General features: G+C 44.1%; 1 protein-coding gene across 2 annotated transcripts; it reads left to right on the forward strand.

Annotated features, from left to right (window-relative positions):
- The first annotated feature begins 797 nt into the window (after positions 1-797).
- LOC128095526 (zinc finger protein 583) lies at positions 798-20275 on the forward strand. Of its 2 annotated transcripts, XM_052714582.1 has the most exons (6): positions 798-1063; positions 4091-4166; positions 5974-6468; positions 13373-13499; positions 15102-15200; positions 17802-20275. In XM_052714582.1, exons 3-6 carry the CDS (start codon positions 6349-6351, stop codon positions 19274-19276), a joined length of 1821 nt encoding a protein of 606 aa, XP_052570542.1. In that variant the 5' UTR covers positions 798-1063; positions 4091-4166; positions 5974-6348; the 3' UTR covers positions 19277-20275. The 2 variants fall into 2 exon arrangements, with proteins under 2 accessions (XP_052570542.1, XP_052570543.1); XM_052714583.1 differs by lacking the exons at positions 798-1063; positions 4091-4166; positions 5974-6468 and having other exon boundaries at positions 9173-13499; positions 15105-15200; positions 17802-20273.
- Positions 20276-20498: the final 223 nt, after the last annotated feature.

The raw sequence follows: 20498 nt of genomic DNA on the forward strand, positions 1-20498 counted from the left end.
CAGTGAGACCCCACATCCCCTGTCCCTAAATCCATTTTCGGAGTCCCCACAACAGCTTTAGGTTTAAGTAGAGAACAAGAACTGTGCTGAGCAGACAAGTCCTTTGGCTGACTGGTACCAGACTTCAGGCTTTTCCTTCTCCCAGCAGAGATTCCCAGGAAAGTTCCAGTTTCGTGGGCTCCATAGTCTCAGTCGTCTGACTGAAAACAGTGATTCCACCCTGTCTATTAACAGTGGTTCTCAACATGTGGGTCACGACCCCTTTGCGGGCCCGCCCACCCCTTCACAGGTTTCCCTAAGACCATCGGAAAACACAGATGTTTCTATCAGGATTCACGACAGGAGCAAAGTTACAGCTATGAAGTAGCAACAAAAGTAGTTTTATAGGGCCAGGTGGTGGTGGCGCACGCCTTTAATCCCAGCACTCGGGCGGATCTCTGTGAGTTCGAGGCCAGCCTGGTCTACATGAGCGAGATCCAGGAAACTACACAGAGGAAACCCTGTCTCGAAAAACCAAAAAAAGAAAAAGTAAATAATAATAATTTTATGGTGGGGGGTCACCACAGCATGAGGAAGGTGGAGAACCGCTGCTCTAGACCATTCTTTTCCTCCCGCCCAGGCTGATTTCCAAATCTTTGTTTGTTGTTGTTGTTGAGACAGGGACTCCATCATCTTGCTAGCGGGCACAGCCGCCAGCCAGCACTGCGCATGCGTGCTCGAGCATCTCCCCCCCCCCCCCCGCGACCGTCACTCCTGGCCGGAGGCCCGGCCGAGCCAGCTGCGCCTGCGCAGCCCGAGTGAGTCCGGCTTCTGAAAACCAGAGCCCTGCCGGAGAGACTCTGGGGCCCCCCCGCAAAGCCGCGCCCTAGAGGGCGTTCCCAGCATGCCCTGCGCCGCCCCGGTCAAGCGCTGGACTCCACCTCCCAGAGGCCTCTGCGCGGGGCCGCTCTGCAGCCGCGCCTTTGTGAGCTCCGGGAGCTAGCTCCACGAGATCGAGCCCCGGGCCCGGCCCGACCCGCCCTGGCCGCCGAGCGAGCGGCCGCGCGGACGGAGGAGGAGCCCGGTGAGGAGCGGGGTACCGTGTGGGAGAGTGTGTGGCGGGACCCGCGTGACGGTGCGAGACCACACGCCGCCGTGTGTGAGGGGCCTTGTGACTGTGAGCCTGCCACGGAGTGTGTGTGTGTGTGTGTGTGTGTGTGTGTGTGTGTGTGTGTGTGTGTGTGTGTGTGTGTGTGTGTGTGTGTGTGTGTGTGTGTGTGTGTGTGTGTGTGTGTGTGTGTGTGTGTGACAGACACAGCGTCCCGTGTTCGGGGGAGCCTGTGACTGTGAGACTGGATACGGCTTGGAGCCCTGGAAGAAGGGCTTGTGCCCGTGTGTGTGATAGCGCTGGGGTGTGTGTGTGTGTGGGGGGGGGGACCCGAGTGACAGTGTGGCTGCCCCACTTTCTCTGAAGAACCTGTGACTGAACCTGCGCGTTGTGTGAGACTGACGGGGTGGGAGTGTGTGTACGAGACCACACCACTGTGCACGAGGGGACCCGTGACTGAAGACTGTGCGCGACGGGAGGCTGTGACATTGTGTGTGACAGACAGCATGTGACAGCTTAGGGGGTCGTGTGTTTGGAGACCCACGTGACAGAGTGAGACCCCCGCCACCAACCTATGAGGGGACCTGTGACTGAATACTGTGTGCGACTGAGGCTGTGACATTGTGTGTGACAGCTTAGGGGGTCGTGTGTTTGGAGACCCACGTGACGGAGTGAGGGGACCTGTGACTGAATACTGTGTGGGACTGAAAGGCTGTGACCAGGTGAGTGACAGCATGTGACAGCTTAGGGGGTCGTGTGTTTGGAGACCCACGTGACAGAGTGAGGGGACCTGTGACTGAATACTGCGTGGGACTGAAAGGCTGTGACATTGTGTGTGACAGCATGTGACAGCTTAGGGGGTCGTGTGTTTGGAGACCCACGTGACGGAGTGAGGGGACCTGTGACTGAATACTGCGTGGGACTAAAAGGCCGTGACCAGGTGAGTGACCGCACAGGGTGGGGTATATGTGAGAATGTTGGGGCAGGGTTCCCAGGGGTAGTGTCAGACCGCACCACTGTGTCTGAGGTGCCTGTGACTTCCAGACGGCACACTGTCTGAGACTGAGAAGTTGGGACGGTGTGTTGACAGTACGGGACAGCACAGGGGACGACATGGGAGAATTTGTTCGGAGACCCATGTGACAGGGTTGAGACCAAGCCACTTTGTGGAGGGGGCTGTGACAATGTATGGTGACGGGACAAGTCTACACTACTGTGTGGATGGTTCCGGGGACTGTGAGACTGAATACCGGGCGAGGCTGAGGCTGTGACAATGTGTATGGCAATACATGGCTGTCCCAATAGTGCCGTGAGGGCCTGTGACAGTTTGTGAAACTAAATACCCACTATGACCCAGATAGAGGCTGTGACAGTGTGTGTGGCGGTATGAGACCATTGTCACAATGTTGAAGGGCCTGGGACAATGTATGAGACCGAGAGGCCATCACAATGTGCATGGCGGTACAAGACTCTACCACCATGTCTAAGAGGGCCCGGGACAGTGTGCGAAAGAGAATGTGCGAATAATGAGGCCACAAGAGGCTTTGAGAATGTATGCAAGACTGAATGGGACTGTATGAGACAGCGTCTCGGGTCGGTGCCGTGTGATCTTGCGATGTGGTGACACCGTGACAGATTGTGAGAACCACATTTTTTTTTTTTTTCTGGAGCTGAGGATCGAACCCAGGGCTTTGCGCTTGCTAGGCAAGTGCTCTACCACTGAGCTAAATCTCCAACCCCAAGAACCACATTTGACTATGCAGACCTGAGGAGAGTGAGGCTGTGTTTGGGACTGTGTGATACTATTCCAGTGGAGCATTTACAATCAGGTGTCATGGAGCCTGTGACAATGTATGGGCCTGAGTGACAGTATATAAGGCTGTGTCATCGAGTCTGAGACAGTGTAACCGTTCGAGGCAGACGGTGCTGGAGAATGTGTGACGGTCTGAGATGGGGCATGAGGAAGGCTGTGATACTGTGTGATTGTGTGAACAGATGTGGTGTACAGAGTGTTCAAATGAAAGCATTCTAATATATAGTTATATAGATACAGGACTAATATATATAGGACTAATATATAGATATAGGACTAATATATAGGATCTAATATATAGATATAGGGCTTCTTGGCACCAAGTTATAGTGCTTGCTTAAATGATTTATTTCTTTAAGATTTTTTAAAAGAATTTATTTTTACTTGATGTGCATTGTGTCTGGCCTGCATGTGTGTCTGTGTGAGGGAGTTAGTTAGATCCACTGGAACTGGAGTACAGACAGTTGTGAGCTGTCATGTGGTGCTGGGAATTGAACCCCGGTCCTCTGGAAAAGCAGCCAATGCTCTTAACCACCAAGCCATCTCTCCAGCACTCTTAACCACCAAGCCGCTTCTCCAGCACTCTTAAATGATTCATTATTCTTTAAGTCAGTGAAGTTTAATTTAAAAAAAAAAAAAGAATTCACAATTAAAACAGTGACTGACTACACTTCCCCTCTCTTCTCTTTCTGAGGAAGTTGTTTTAGCAGTGTCTTCTAGATCACATGGTCCCTCAAATGCGCACTGTGTAAAGCAGCTTCATTTGGTAGCCTATTTCTCATCCTTGTAGAAAGGGTAGGGACATACTTCCTGTTAACACCATCATCTGTACACTATAAATTCAAGTCAAGTTTCCAGTTTGGCTCAATTATTTGCTCAACGATGGGCTTGGGTATCTTCAATAATGAAAAACCTTCGTGTGTAAAAGGGTGGGAGATTCTTACTTGATAATGCCACTCTGTATTTGCTCTTATTGTTTACAGTTGTAAGTGGAAGAGATAACTTAGACATAAAGTCTAAGTTCCGGAGCTATAAAGCACATAGGGGGAAATAATTGCAAATTTAATGACACCTCAGATGTACAACTGTGATGGGAGAAGGAAAAACAAAAGGACTGGGAGGCTTTTCAGGCTAGTGATGCTGGGGCCGCACGGCATGCCTGGGACTCATGGTTTCTTTTTTCTATCCAGCTGTGCTTTCTCAGGACATCGCCCCCCTCCCAGAAACACAGTCATATAGTCTTGAAGTTTTAACGCCATGTCCAAGGTAAGAACCTTATTTTTCAGTCAGGTTAATTTAAATTCCTGAAATTCAGCAGCCTGACAAAAATCTCTTCTATCCAATGACTTAGTCTTGTTCTCCATTGCAACACAAAAGAGGGTTCCCCAAAGCCTAAGAGTATCCCTCTCCCCAGCCAACATTTGCTTCAAGGACTCATGCAGTGCTCTTATGAACTCTAATGAGGAAAAAAAATACTCTCTTGGGTAGTGTCTTAGTCAGGGTTTCTATTGCTGTGAAGAGACACCATGACCACGGCAACTCTTACAAAGGAAAACATTTAATTGGGGCTGGCTTTCAGTTCAGAGGTTCAGTCCATTTTCATTATGGTGGAACATGGTGGCATGCAGGCTGACATGGTGCTGGAGAGGGAGCTGAGAGCTCTACTTCTTGTAGGCAACAGGAAGTGGACTGAGTATTACACTGAGGGAAGCTTGAGCAGAAGAGACCTCAAAGCCCGCCCCCACAGTGACACACTTCCTCCAACAAGGCCACACCTCCTCCAACAAAGCCACACCTCTTAATAGTGCCACTCCCTTTGGGGCCATTTTCTTTCCAACCACCAAAGTGGGATATTTGTGGAGTCTCTTTGTGAGTATTGGAGGTGGAGGCGTGTTCAGTTCTGACCGGTAGTGATGAGTTTTTCTCCACCATCTCAGGTTTGAAAGGAAGTAGGAGCGCTTTGGGGTGCTCAGAGTTAGGACATTTGGCAAAAACTCATGTTCAAGATGATTTTGAGTAATCCCATGTATCAAATCTTGATCATTAAAGTGTGGCTCAGCTAAGGCAGGGTTTGTCTAAGTACTTGTGAGCTTAGAAGAGGAAGATTTTTATGAGAACAGTAAAGCTTTCTTTTAGGAATATTCTGAGTTAGCAGCAGCCTACAGCTTTGATATACTAGGTAATCCAGTTAATTAATTAGTGAAATTGTTACGGGAATAAATTGAGACAGTGCCCCATGTAGCCTAAGCTGGCCCTCAACTCACTCTGCAGCTATGATCTTGAACTCCCAGCCCTCCTGCGTACACTGCTAAAGCGCTGGGATTATGGGTGTATGCCACCACCGCTGGCTAGAAAGACATTTGTTTGGGGGTGTGGGGAAGGTAGGACAGGGAGCAGTTGAGTCTGTATTCTTAACTATTTGTTACTTTTATCTAATGGGTATGGGTGTTTGCTTGCATGTATGTCTGTGCAATACATGTATGCAGTGCCAGAGGAGGCCAGAAGAGGGCATCGGATGCCCTGGAACTGGAGTTACAGATGGTTGTGAGGGGCCATGTGGGTGCTGGGAACGGAACCCATGTCCTCTGCAAGAGCAAGTGGTGCTCTTACCCACTGAGCATCTCCAGTCCACTGAACCTGTGTTTTTAAAACATTACAAAAATATTTTCTACAATAACCAAAATAGTAAATAGTGTGAAACAGAGCCAAAGGAAACACATTTAAAGATGTGCATATAATACCCAGAAACAAATGCAAATATGCAAATTGTGTAAGAATGGAATTTATTCCCCCAGTTACTAAACACGTGCGGTGTGTATCACACCTGCAGGAAAAGGATGGATTGTTTATTTAGGAAAATCTTTTTCCTTACACTTAGGGATTCTATAGGTTAAATATGAAAATCATACACGTTGCTAGATAAAATATAGAGAATAGCTGTAAAGAGAAAAGTAAGCCAGAGTGAAATCGTCTAAAATAGAATTAAATTTTTTTTCCATTCTTGACTCTGTTTTGCCTGAGAAATTTTTAAATTAAATTTTTTAAAGTATTTTTTTTTCTTTTTCTTTTTCAGTATGAGTGGTCTGTCTGCATGTATGCCTGGAGGCCAGAGGAGGGCATCAGATCCCATTATAGTTGTGAGCCAGCATGTGGTTGCCAGGACTTGAACTCAGGACCTCTGGAAGAGCAGCCAGTGCCTAAATTAGAATTTCAAAACTTATATATCAGTGGTGGCGCATGCCTTTAATCCTGGGACTCAGGAGGCAGAAGCTGGTGTATCTATGAGTTTGAGGCCAGCCTGGTGTACATAGTGAGTTCCAGGGATCAGCCAGGGCTACCCAGAGAAACCCTGTCTCAAAGAAGAACTTATGTTTGTGTATGTGTGCATGTGCTACTCCGTGAGCATGGTCAAAGGACAGTCTGTGGGAGTCAGTTCTCTCACTCCAGCATGTGGGTCCTGGGCAATGAGCCCAGGTTATCAGGCTTTAGCAGCAAATGCCTTTACCCCAGGGACTCGTCCTGCTGGCCCATGCCTGAGAAGTTCTTAAACAACCCTGCTGGGCTACAGGTATCTAAAACAACTAAATCAAACATGTATTAATAGTAAATCATTAAGAATTATTTTAAAACGATTGATTGGTATATATGTGATTTTGCCACTTGTTAAAGATGAAAGTAAATTTACATACTAATGAAATTAGTGTACTTGTTTATTTTTACATAAATGACTACATCTTGACTGAATATTTGATTCTGCAGAACATTAAACAGAGTTAATCAGTATTTTTATTTTATAATTGGGCAACACTGAGAATTCTGCTTTGTTTAAATATATAGTACAAAATGGCAGAAGTCTGTTTAGGGTCTTTTTATAAAATGTTAAAAATTCTGTCCTAATCCCAAGACAAAATTCACTTAATGATTTAAAAAAAAAAAATATTGTATGTGTATTTGTGTTTTGTCTCCATGTATTTATGCGCAACACGTGTGTGCCCGGGGCTGGAAGAGGCCAGAAGAGGGCATCCTGTCTCCTAGAAGTGGATTTGCAGACAGTTGTGAGCAATCATGGGGGTGCCGGAAACTGAGCTGTGAGAACACCAAGTGCCCTTAACCACTGAGCCATCTCTCCAGCTCCCATTTAGTGATTTAATGACTGAAACTAAAGTCAGCACCTTAACTGGTACCTCAGTTTCTCTTCCCGTTGCTATGGTAAAATACTTTGACAACTGCAAATTTTAAAGGAGGAGTTTATTCTGGTTCACAGTTCATGGCATAGTCCATCACGATGTGGAAGTCAAGGTGTGGGAGCTTGAAGCAGCGGTCTCATCACATGTACAATCAGGAGGCAGAAAACAATGAAGGCATGCTGCTTATCTCCTTTGCTCCATTTACAAAGACTGAGGTCCCAGTCAGGGAAGGGCGTCACTTATAGTGACCAGTCTTCTCCCACAGGCATGCCCAGAGGTTCATTTCCAGTGGTGATGGTGTCTTAGTTACTGTTGTATTGCTGTGAAGAGACATCATGACTGTCTTAGAGTTCTGTTGCTGTGGAGAGACACCATGACTGTCTCAGTCAGTGTTCAATTGCTGTGAAGAGACATCACGACTGTCTTAGTGTTCTGTTGCTGTGAAGAGACACCGTGACTGTCTCAGTCAGTGTTCTGTTGCTGTGAAGAGACATCATGACTGTCTTAGAGTTCTGTTGCTGTGGAGAGACACCATGACTGTCTCAGTCAGTGTTCAATTGCTGTGAAGAGACACTGGACTGTCTTAGTGTTCTGTTGCTGTGGAGAGACACCGTGACTGTCTCAGTCAGTGTTCTGTTGCTGTGGAGAGACACCATGACTGTCTTAGTGTTCTGTTGCTGTGGAGAGACACCATGACTGTCTCAGTCAGTGTTCTACTGCTGTGAAGAGACACCATGACTGTCTCAGTCATTGTTCAGTTGCTGTGAAGAGACACCGTGACTGTCTCAGTCATTGTTCAATTGCTGTGAAGAGACACCATGACTGTCTCAGTCATTGTTCAGTTGCTGTGAAGAGACACCATGACTGTCTCAGTCATTGTTCAATTGCTGTGAAGAGACACTGGACTGTCTTAGTGTTCTGTTGCTGTGGAGAGACACCATGACTGTCTTAGTGTTCTGTTGCTGTGGAGAGACACCGTGACTGTCTTAGTGTTCTGTTGCTGTGGAGAGACACCATGACTGTCTTAGTGTTCTGTTGCTGTGGAGAGACACCGTGACTATCTTAGTGTTATATTGCTGTGGAGAGACACCATGACTGTCTTAGTGTTCTGTTGCTGTGGAGAGACACTATGACTGTCTCAGTCAGTGTTCTACTGCTGTGAAGAGACACCATGACTGTCTCAGTCATTGTTCAGTTGCTGTGAAGAGACACCGTGACTATCTCAGTCATTGTTCAATTGCTGTGAAGAGACACCGGACTGTCTTAGTGTTCTGTTGCTGTGGAGAGACACCATGACTGTCTTAGTGTTCTACTGCTGTGGAGAGACACCATGACTGTCTCAGTCATTGTTCAATTGCTGTGAAGAGACACCGTGACTATCTCAGTCATTGTTCAATTGCTGTGAAGAGACACTGGACTGTCTTAGTGTTCTGTTGCTGTGGAGAGACACCGTGACTGTCTCAGTCAGTGTTCTGTTGCTGTGGAGAGACACCATGACTGTCTTAGTGTTCTGTTGCTGTGGAGAGACACCATGACTGTCTTAGTGTTCTGTTGCTGTGAAGAGACACCATGACTGTCTCAGTCAGTGTTCTGTTGCTGGGGAGAGATACCATGACTGTCTTAGTGTTCTGTTGCTGTAGAGAGACACCATGACTGTCTCAGTCAATGTTCTGTTGCTGTGGAGAGACACCATGACTGTCTTAGTGTTCTGTTGCTGTAGAGAGACACCATGACTGTCTCAGTCAGTGTTCTGTTGCTGTGGAGAGACATCCTGACTGTCTTAGTGTTATGATGCTGTGGAGAGACACCATGACTGTCTTAGTGTTCTGTTGCTGTGGAAAGACACCGTGACTGTCTTAGTGTTCTGTTGCTGTGGAGAGACACCATGACTGTCTTAGTGTTCTGTTGCTGTGGAGAGACACCGTGACTATCTTAGTGTTATATTGCTGTGGAGAGACACCATGACTGTCTTAGTGTTCTGTTGCTGTGGAGAGACACTGTGACTGTCTCAGTCAGTGTTCTGTTGCTGTGGAGAGACACCATGACCGTCTCAGTCAGTGTTCTGTTGCTGTGAAAAGACCATGACCACAGTAAATCTTATAACAGAGAGCATTTAACTAGGGCCTTGCTTGCAGTCTTAGAGGGTTAGTCCATGATTATCATGGTGGGAAGCAGACAGGCATGGCACTAGCACAGTAGTTGAGAGCTTTACATCCTGATCTACAGGCAACAGACAGAGAGATTGGACCTGGTGTGGACTTTTGAAACCTTAAAGGCCCAGGTCTAGTGACATACCTCATCCAACAGGGCCACACCTCCTAATCCTTTCCAAGCAGTTCCTGTAACTGGAGGCCCAGCATTCAAACATATGAACCTATGGAGGGCATTCTCATTCACACCACCACAGATGATTAAGTGTTAACTGTCAGAATCATCTGGGAGTTGGGCTCATCTTATGTTAGCTGATGCAGAAAGACATATCCACTATGGGAAGCAGTATTTATTCCCTGAAGATGATCTTGGACTATATAAGTATAGAGAGGAGTCTGAGCATCCTTAAGTGTCTTAGTCACTATTCTGTTGCTGTGAAGAGACATCATGACATGGCAATTTTTATAAAAGAAAGCATTTCATTGTGGGCGGGCTTATAGTTTTAGAAGTATAGTCAATTATCATCATGGCTGGGAGCATGGCAGCACACAGGCAGACATGGTGCTGGAGAAATTGAGAAGAGAGCCACTGGGCCTGGCTTGGGCTTTTGAAAACTCAAAACTCTCCCCCAGTAACACACCTCCTCTGACAAGGTCACACTTCCTAATCCTTCTCAAGTAGTGCTACTCCCTGATGACTAAGATTCAAATATATGAACCTGGAGGGGGGGCATTTCTTTTTCTTTGGTTTGTTTATTTGTTTTCAAGACAGGGTTTCTCTGTGTAGTCCTGGCTGTGCTGGAACTCGCTCTGTAGACCAGGATGGCCTCGAACTTAAAGATCTGCCTACCTCTGCCTCTTGAGTGCTGGTATTAAAGATGTGTGCTACCACCACCCAGCTATCACCACGTCTTTACTATAGATGCAGTGTGACTAGGTGTCTGAAGTTCCTGCCACTGTTACTTCCTCCACGATGGTGGACTGTAACCTTGGACTGTGAGCTAAAATAAATCCTTTTCCCTTGAGTTATTTTTAAGTTATTTAAAGTCAGGGTGCTTTCTTTTCTTTTCTCTCTTTAGATGTATTTATTTTGTGTGAATGAATGTTTTACCTGCATATATGCCAGTGTACCATGTGCATGCCTAGTACCCAGAGAGGTTAGAGGAGGGGTCAAATCCCCTGGAACTGGAGTTACAGACAGTTGTGAGCCACCATGTTGTGAACATCCCATGCTGGGAACTGAACTGAACTGAGCCGTCTCTCCAGCCCTTGTGAGCGTATTTTATCACAGCAACAGAAAAGACAGTTAAGACACCCAATGAGGCCAGGCAGTGGTGGTGCAGCCTGGTCTACAGAGCCAGTTCCCGGACAGCCAGGGCTACACAGAGAACCCTGTCTTAAAAAAACCCAAAAAGCTGTGCAACGGTGGTACTCGCCTTTAATCCCAGCACTCAGGAGGCAGAGCCAGGCAGATCTTTGTGAGTTCGAGGCCAACCTGGTCTACAGAGCGAGATCCAGGAACGGCGCAAAGCTACACAGAGAAACGCTGTCTCAAAAAACCAAAAAAACCCACAAAAAACAAAAAACAAAAAAAACTATAACACTTACATCTAGAGTCTGTCAAGTTGGCTACACCAACCATCACAAATAGCAGTTTTTTAAAAATCAAACATTCTCACACACTCCATTCAGTAGATGTGCTGATTATACTTATATGCTGAGGAATGATGAAAGGAAAATAGTAATTATAGGAGTAACAAAGAATTCAGACAGGAGACACAGGCAGTTTAAGTGGAAGTTTATTTAGCAAAGAAAATTGAAGTATGTGATATATACAGAGAAATTGCTGCTCCCAAAGGCAGCACCAGCACAATGAGTTCTGTCTAGATTCATAAGTAGTTTTTATGAATATTTATGAGGTAGGTGGCTTATTCATAAGGTAAGATGACCTTTCCCCCTCTCAAGTCATGGTATGCTAGATCTCTCTTTTAGAGAATGCATTAGTCAGGGTTCTTTAGAGCAGTGGTTCTCAACCTATGTGTTGCAAACCCTTTGGGGGTCGAACGACCCTTTCACATGGGTCACATATCAGATATCCTGCATATCATATATTTATATTATGATTCATAATAGTATCAAAATTACAGTTATGAAGTAGCAACAAAAATAATTTGATGGTTGGGAGTCACCAGAACATGAGGAACTGTATTAAAGGGTCTCAGCATTAGGAAGGTTGAGAACCAGTGGTCTAGAGGAACATAGCTTAGAGAGACAGAGACAGAGTATACGTGCGTGTGTGTGTGTGTGTGTGTGTGTGTGTGTGTGTGTGTGTGTGTGTGTGTGTGTAGACCACTGGCTGTACTTCCAAAGGACTTGAGTTTGGTTCCCAGCACCCACAGTCATCTGTAATTACTGTAATGTAATCCCAGTGGATCTGATGCCCTTTTCTGGCCTCCATGAGCACCAGGCACACACATAGTGAACAGACATACATGCAGGCAAAACACTCATGCACATAAATAAAATACATAAATAAGTTCTTGAAAGTAATTATTGTCAATAAAGATTACATTTTAAAGTATTCTTATAAAGAGAATGTGAAAATAAAGCCTGATAGTCTTTTGATTAGCACATTTTCCTTTAATGTTATTACTTACAAGGGTTTGTTTAAACCTAACATTCTCCTTGTTTTCCTTTTATTTCATCTGCTCTTTGTTCACAACTTTATTTCTTCTTTTGCTTTGTTTATACACATCTCTAATTAACTATACATCATTTTCATAAATTCTTAAGTTTCTAAGGTAATACAGATTCATTACTTACTAAGTAACACTCTTTTTTTCCTGCCTCAGTGTCTCTTGTTTTCTCCAAATGAAGTTCTTTGGCGTTTAGTATGAATCCCCTGTTGTTGTACACTGTATTGATTTTATCATTACTGATCCATACATGTATGGTGAGTCCTTTCTCCAGCAACAGAGAGTTTCTCAGAAGTTAGGGACTTCCCATAAGAGAACTAAGCATGACGATTATTAGCATGCATTTTTAAGAATGTAAGGTGGTGGCCATAAGTGTTGCAGCTCTGAGGAGAAAGGCTTCCCCAGTGGACGTGTTACAGCTCTGAGGGGAAAGGCTTCCCCAGGGGAGGTGTTACAGCTCTGAGGAGAAAGGCTTCCCCAGTGGACGTGTTACAGCTCTGAGGAGAAAGGCTTCCCCAGTGGACATGTCACAGCTCTGAGGGGAAAGGTGTCCTGGCAGTTGGGAGCCAAGGAATAACACAAAGTCACACCACACAACAAACCTCACACAAGAGATTTATCGGGAGAGACACCAGAGGGTGGCCACTTCTGCTCGGGAGAGAAGTAGCAATTGAGCAGGAGGCAGGCTTTATAAAGGGTTTCTTGGCGGGGGTACGGACCTTTACAGGCTGGCCTGTGATTGATGGGATTTTGTGGGCTGATCTTGGAGCAAGCTCAGGGATTGGTGGGATTCTTTAGCCTGATCTTGGGCTTTTTTTTCTTCCTGTAGGGCAGAACTTGCATCTCCAAGGGCTGGAAAGTGAGGTTGTGGCCCTTTAGAGTAGTCTGGGGCGGGACCTGGCCATTTGTGCCTTGAAGGGCTTACAGTGGCCATAGCTCTAAGTCCAGCACTTGGGGGACTAAGGCAAAAAGGACCAAGAGTTCAAGGCTGGCTTGAGTTGTGTAGCTATATCCTGTCTATGGGAGGGAGGGGAGAAAGATAAAGATAGACACAATGATACACACAATCTTAGCACTTGGGAAGCTGAGGCAGAGGGTTGTGAATTCCAGACAGCCCTGAGCCACACACAAGACCCTGTCTCAGAAACAAAAAATAACAAAAAACCCATAATTCCTTTTCTCAAAGTATAGACAGTTTAACTAGTGCTAACTCTTTTCCGTTGTGTTGTATTGTTTTGTTGTTTGTTTGTTTGATTGGACAGGGTCTCACACTATAGCTTTGAGCTCACTATGCAGCCCAAGCTGGCCTGGAACTCGGAACGCCTTACATCTGCCTCCTGAGTGCTGGGTTTAGAGGACTGTGCCATCATGTCCAGCTTTAACTATTTAATCTAGGCCCATGTGAGGACTTGAACCAGAATATGTTTATGTCATTTCAGAATTTGGTGACATTTGGGGATGTGTCTGTAAATTTCACTCAAGAGGAATGGGAATGGCTGAATGATGCTCAGAGAGACTTGTACAGGAAGGTGACGTTGGAGAACTATAAGAGCCTGGTGTCGCTGGGTAAGGAGGTCTCTGCAGAATTCCAACTCTACACACGGGGCTGGGTTCTGTGAAATGTCTCTGAGATGCCTCTGAGTTGCTTTACTAAATTTCCCCTTTTTATTAAAAATTTTTAAAAATTACATATCTCTCTCTCTCTCTCTCTTTCTGTGTGTGTGTGTGTGTGTGTGTGTGTGTGTGTGTGTGTGTGTGTGTTCATGCTCATGCCATGGCACACGTATGGAAATCAGAGGACAGTTGGTTCTCCCCTTTCATCATGTGGGTCCTGGGGATAGAATGCCATTCCTCAGGAGGCTTGGCAGTAAGCGCCTTTTCCCAATTGAGCCACCTCATTGGGCCCCTTTAATTTTAAAATTTTATTGGTGTGTGTGTGTGTGTGTGTGTGTGTGTGTTGGGGAGTTGTGTGCACATGCCACAGAGTGCATGTGGAGGCCAGAAGACAACCTGTGGAGTCAGTTCTCTCCCTCCACCTTTACAGGGGTTCCATGAATGGAACTCAGATCATCAGGCTTTCATAGCAAGCCCTTTTCCCACTAAGCCATTTATTTTATTGGCCCAATTTCTCCTTCTTATGCCCATCATGTAATGGCACATGCCTGTAGTTCCAGTTCCAGAGGGCTGGTGTATTAGTCAGGGTTCTCTGGTTAAAAAAAAAAATATATATATATATATATATATATACATATATATATGTATATATATAATACTCATATATATATATTTTCACACATATAAACCACATATTTATATTATATATTACATATCATATAACATATAAAGGGGATTTATTAGAATAGCTTACAGGCTATGGTCCAGCTAGTCCAACAAAAGGTCCAAGAATCCATTAGTTGTTCAGTCCACAAGGCTGGATGTCTCAGCTGGTCTTCAGTATACACCAGAATTCCAAAGAAGTAGGCTCCAATGTCAGTGAAGCAATGGAGAGAGAGAGAGAGAGAGAGAGAGAGAGAGAGAGAGAGAGAGAGAGAGAGAGAGAAGAGAGAGAGAGCGAGCAAAAAGCGAGAGCTTCCTTCTTCCATGTCCTTTATATAGGCTGCCAGCAGAAGGTGTGGCCCACATTAAAGGTGGATCGTCCAACCTCAAAAGATCCAGATTAAAAATGGATCTTCCCACTTCAAATGCTCTAATTAAGGGGGGGAAAATCCCTCACAGGTGTACCCAGCCACTTGGGTTTTAGGTAATTCCAGATGTAGTCAAGTTAACAACCAAGAATAGCCATCCCAGCTGGGGAGGGAGGACTGGCTTGGGGAAACAGCCTGGCAAACCCAGTCTTAAAAGTTCAAAGAAAATTGCTTCCCCCACCTTTTTTCTTTTTCTTTCTTTTTTTTTTTTTCTTTTTTTCTTAAGACATGGTTTCTCTGTGTAGCTTTGGAGCCTGTCCTGTCCCCACCTTTTCTTATGCTCCTCAAATAATTTCTATTTTACAGAATTTGTCGCCTTTTTTAGACTGTCCCTTTGTGTCACTCACTCTCAAGAATACTCCCATCTCCCCCATCTCCTACCTGCAAGGCCTCACCTTCCTGATGAGCAGCGGACTGGATTTGATCCCCGACAGTGGCTAATTCCTCTTGTGTTTCTTGGAAGCAGGGATTCCTGTTTACAAGCCAGCTGTGATCTCATTACTGGAACAAGGAAAAGACCCCTGGATGGTGCAGAGGGAGGGAGCAAGAGACACAAGCCCTGGTGAGTGGGGCCAAGCTAGGGAGGTGGGTGCCCCTGTCGGGAAAGGCTCAGATGTCGGGAAAAGCCTAGCTCATCGTTAGCGCTTCTGGAGTAGTTTCTTTCTTTTCTTTTTTTGTTTTTTTTTCGAGACAGGGCTTCTCTGTGTAGTTTTGGTGGCTGTCCTGGAACTCGCTCTGTAGACCAGGCTGGCCTTGAACTCACAGAGATCCACCTGGCTCTGCCTCCCGAGTGCCGGGATTAAAGGTGTGTGCCACTGCCACCCGGCTGGAGTGGTTTCTTTCTTTCTTTCTTTTTTTTTTTTTTAAATATTTTATTATTTATTTATTTATTTATTTATTTATTTATTTATTTATTTATGTGTACGTGTGTGTTTGTCTGTATATGTGCATGTATCTAAGATTAGGGTCATCCCCTGAATCTGGAGTTATAAGCAGTTGTAAGCTGCCTGATGTGGGTGCTGGGAATTGAACTCGGGTCCACTGCAAGAACAATACATGTTCTTAACCACTGAGCCATCTCTCCAGCCCTGGAGTAGTTTCTTTTAAAGTATGTGGTCCATACAGAAGATGATCCATCAAGCTGAGCTGGTCTAGAGTGAGTGAGCTGCAGAGATACGTTGGAGCATCAAGTCAGGAGAAGCCTGGGAGCCAGGAGCTGTTGATGGACAGAGGGCTCCAGGCAGATTGCCTACCAGAGTGAGACTTCCCATTAGCCATTCCCACCATTAGCCATTCCCACCACAGGCCTCAAACCATCAGAAAACACAGATTCAGTAAAGTTCATAACAGTAGCAAAATTACAGTTATGAAGTACCAATGACAATAGTTTTGCTCCTTTTGTAAGACTTATTTTTATTTAACGTGTATGAGTGTTTTGTCTGGATAGTGCACCACACGCAATACCTGCATAGGCCAGAAGAGGGCGTCCGGTGCAGACCTAGTTAAACTGACGATATGGGAGCTGGGAACTGGACCTGGGCCTTTTCAAGAGCAGCCAGTACCAATCTCATTCTCTCTTATTGGGTGATCGATTGTCAAGGGCTGTGAAGTTCCCTTTGTGTATCTTCACCTGTCTCCTGTAGATTCTGATAGTTCATGGGTTTTGTTACTATTCCTTCCTATAGTTTTAAATTTCTCTTTCACTTGGGTATTTTAAAAGATAAATTTTCTTGTTCCTTTACATTTTGGTCAGATTGTTTTATTGGATTTGACCGGATAGTGGGTTTTTAATAAGATCAGATAGTGGGTTTTTATATTTTTTTTGGAGGAGGGGCTATTCTGAGACAGGGTTTCTCCATGTAGCCCTGGCTGCCCTGGAACTTGTTCTATAGACCAGGCTGGCCTGGAACTCAGAGATCTGTCTGCCTCTGCCTCCCGAGTGCTGGGATTAAACGAGAGCGCACCAATGCCCAGCTCTTCTTGTTTTCTTAATCAGTGATCCTTATAAAGGAACCTAATTTTGGCTTTACGTTTTCTGTTGATTCTATCTACTTTGTTATTTTCTCATGTAGCTTGTGTTTTTCCACTTCCTGTGGGTTTCTGCTGGTCTTTCTTGAGGTCGCCCCTCAAGGAGTTACTGTCTTTGTTTATTGTGTAATTATACGCATTTTAGAATTACAACTGTTCCTTAATACTCTGATAGTGAGTACATGCCAGACATAATTAGGTCTCTTAAATTTAATTCTTTTGAGGATAGAGAACATCTCTGTCTGATTTCAGTCAGTACTTTGAAATTTGTTGAAATGAAATTTCACCTGTCTCCTGTAGATTCTCATAGTTCATCACGAAAAGGCCTGACTTATTGAACACACTATGACTACTCATTGGATCAGTGTTGATCAATGTAGTTATATCAATATAAAGTAGAACACAGTAGTTAATTCTGCTGAGACCCACTATGCATTTACTAATTTTTGCCAAGATTTATCAGTTTCTAAGACCCTGCTTTTGGTAATGTTGGGACACTGAGATGTCTCATCGGATAAAGGCACTTACCTCCAAGCCTGATGACCTGAATTCGATCCTCAGGACACACATGGTGGAAAGAGAGAATCAGATCCCACAAACTGTCCTCTGACCACCACACAAATGTCAAAACATTCACTTATGTGCATACACTTAATAAATGTAGTTTTTAAAAGAGGTAATCTTATTTGGGTTTAATAAGGAAAAGCCAAATTAAAACCTGTACTAAATTAATAAAAGCAAGCAGTTTGATAGAAAATTATGTTTTCATGAAGACATTGTGGCTTCAGGAATCAACTGAAAAATTACATTTAGTTAAAACTTATTACAAAGAAAATTGTTTTCAGAAACACCTTCCTAGAATGCAAAAATTAACTTTAGCTGTCCTGGAACTCACTATGTAGACCAGGCTGGCCTCATCCTCACAGAGAACCACCTGCCTCTGCCCTACTAGTACTGAAGGTAAAGGTATGTGCCACTGTGCCCAGCTTAATCACCTTTCTTAATTTAGTAGTGAAGCTGCATTAAGAGATGTTAAATCCTTTAATTTCTTTTGTATTTTACTTTCTTTGTTTGAGCACTTTCTTTTCTTATAATGAATGAATTTTAAAATATCTATTTGCTTGGTATCCTTTAGATTGGGATTATGTCTTCAAAGGCATTGAACTTTCATCAAAGCGAGATATTTATGACGAATCGGCCAAAGTCCTACCCATGGGAAGAAGCCATCTTAGTTATAGCCTTGACTGTCCCAATTTGAAAGAAAACCATGAAAGTGAAGACTGGTTTAAGAACAGATTGGGAGGTCAGGAGGTGCATCCTAATCAATTGCTCATCATTCATAAAGAAATCTATGAAGATCAAAGTAATGGGTGTAATCCATCTTGGCAAACATTCCATCAGGATGCAATACTAGATATACCACAGAGTTTTTCTACCAAAGAAAGAACACATCAATGTGAGCCACAAAAGAGAAGTTACCGAAAAAAGTCTATGGAAATGAAACATAAGAAGGTCCATGTAGAGAAGAAAATTCTGAAATGTAATGAATGTGAAAAAGTCTTTAACCAGAGTTCATCCCTTACTCTCCACCAGAGAATTCATACTGGAGAGAAACCCTATGCATGTATTGAATGTGGGAAAGCCTTCAGCCAGAGCGCAAACCTAGCTCAACATAAGAGAATCCATACGGGGGAGAAACCTTATGAATGTAAAGAATGTAGGAAGGCCTTCAGCCAGAATGCACATCTTGCTCAACATCAAAGAGTCCATACTGGAGAGAAACCTTATCAGTGTAAAGAATGTAAAAAAGCCTTCAGCCAGATTGCACACTTGACTCAGCATCAAAGAATTCATACCGGAGAGAGACCTTTTGAATGTATTCAATGTGGAAAAGCCTTTAGTAATGGTTCATTTCTTGCTCAGCATCAGCGAATTCATACAGGAGAGAAACCTTACGTGTGTAATGTGTGTGGGAAAGCTTTTAGTCACCGTGGATACCTAATTGTACATCAAAGAATTCATACTGGAGAGAGACCCTATGAATGTAAAGAATGCAGGAAGTCTTTCAGCCAGTATGCACACTTGTCTCAACATCAGAGAGTCCATACTGGAGAAAAACCTTATGAATGTAAAGTATGTAGAAAAGCTTTTAGCCAGATTGCTTACCTCGATCAACATCAGAGGGTTCATACTGGAGAGAAACCTTACGAGTGTGCTGAATGTAGAAAGGCCTTCAGCAACAGTTCATCACTCGCTCAACATCAGAGAAGTCACACTGGAGAGAAACCCTACATGTGTAAGGAATGTAGGAAAACATTTAGCCAAAATGCAGGCCTTGCTCAACATCAAAGAATTCATACTGGAGAGAAACCTTATGAATGTAATATTTGTGGGAAAGCCTTTAGTTATAGTGGATCCCTTACTCTACATCAGAGAATTCATACTGGAGAGAGACCTTACGAATGTAAAGATTGCAGGAAATCCTTCAGGCAACGTGCACACCTTGCTCATCATGAGAAAGTACATATTATGGAGTCATTCTTGTCCCTTTCCTCTCCATCACCCTCTCCATCCAATCAGTTGCCGAGAGCTATAGGTTTGATCTCATAAATCTGACCCATTAGAACCATTTCTATTTCATCATCCTTGTCTTCTACATGGTAATCTGTTTTATGCGGAATACTGAAATAACTTTCCAGTGTATTCACCCATGCCTCTGTCAGTTTTTATACTTCAGCCAAACTTAGAAAAACACATTGTGGTCATATTATTTATCCTTCATTAATTAGGATTACTTACTGACATCCAAAAATTCACTGGGAAAAAGCACACAGTCCTTAGAGTAACCTAACAAGCTACCTTGTCCCCAGCACCTTGTTTCAAACTACCTTCTAAAGCCTTCATGTCAATATTCTCTCTCTGTCTCTCTCTCTGTCTCTCTGTCTCTGTCTGTCTGTCTGTCTGTCTCTCTCTCTCTCTCTCTCTCTCTCTCTCTCTCTCTCTCTCTCCCCCAGAATTAAAATAGATCTAGGCTCTAATCCTTGCTCTTCCTTTTTCTATCCCTAATTTTAGAGCATTTGGTCCTTTGTAACCTTCAGTCTTATTTATATTATGGGACTAATAATGGTTCTACCTCAAAAGCTATTGGGAGAAGTAAATAATGCATGTAAATTTCTTAGCAGAGTGCCTAGCATAAAATAATATTAATCTACAATAAAAATATGATGATACACAAAGAAGAGTTGGTCATTTTAATCATAAAGAAGCAAAAACACAGACCTGGGACATTATAACGTTTTGGTTTTAATTAGAAATACTGAAGTAGGAGACTGAAAACTGAGCTCAGTTTGTAAAGTGATTTCCTAACATGCACAATCCTAGGTTCAATCCCCAGTACCACATAAGATGGACATAAAAGTTCAAGGTTATTCTTGGCTACATAGCCAGTTCAAGTCCAGCCTGGGCTACATGAGACCCTATCTTAATACATATAACAAGTGGGTGCCATCTAATGCAGTTTGGGTTGACATTAGACTGATGATAGAGGGAAACATGTTAACTTCTATTTCATAGCATGAATATGTAAATATATGACTGGACAAGAAAAAAGATTTTTTTTTTTTTTTTTTTGGTTTTTCGAGACAGGGTTTCTCTGTGTAGCTTTGCGCCTGTCCTGGAACTCACTTGGTAGCCCAGGCTGGCCTTGAACTCACAGAGATCCTCCTGGCTCTGCCTCCCGAGTGCTGGGATTAAAGGCGTGCGCCACCACCGCCTGGCAAGAAAAAAGATTTCATTGTTCAAGTTCTATGACACCACACTTGCTTTTCTCTAA

Source organism: Peromyscus californicus, unplaced genomic scaffold, assembly GCF_007827085.1.
Source record: "Peromyscus californicus insignis strain IS unplaced genomic scaffold, ASM782708v3 Scaffold_4__1_contigs__length_199733344, whole genome shotgun sequence".
In the NCBI taxonomy this organism is placed as follows: Eukaryota; Metazoa; Chordata; class Mammalia; order Rodentia; family Cricetidae; genus Peromyscus; species Peromyscus californicus.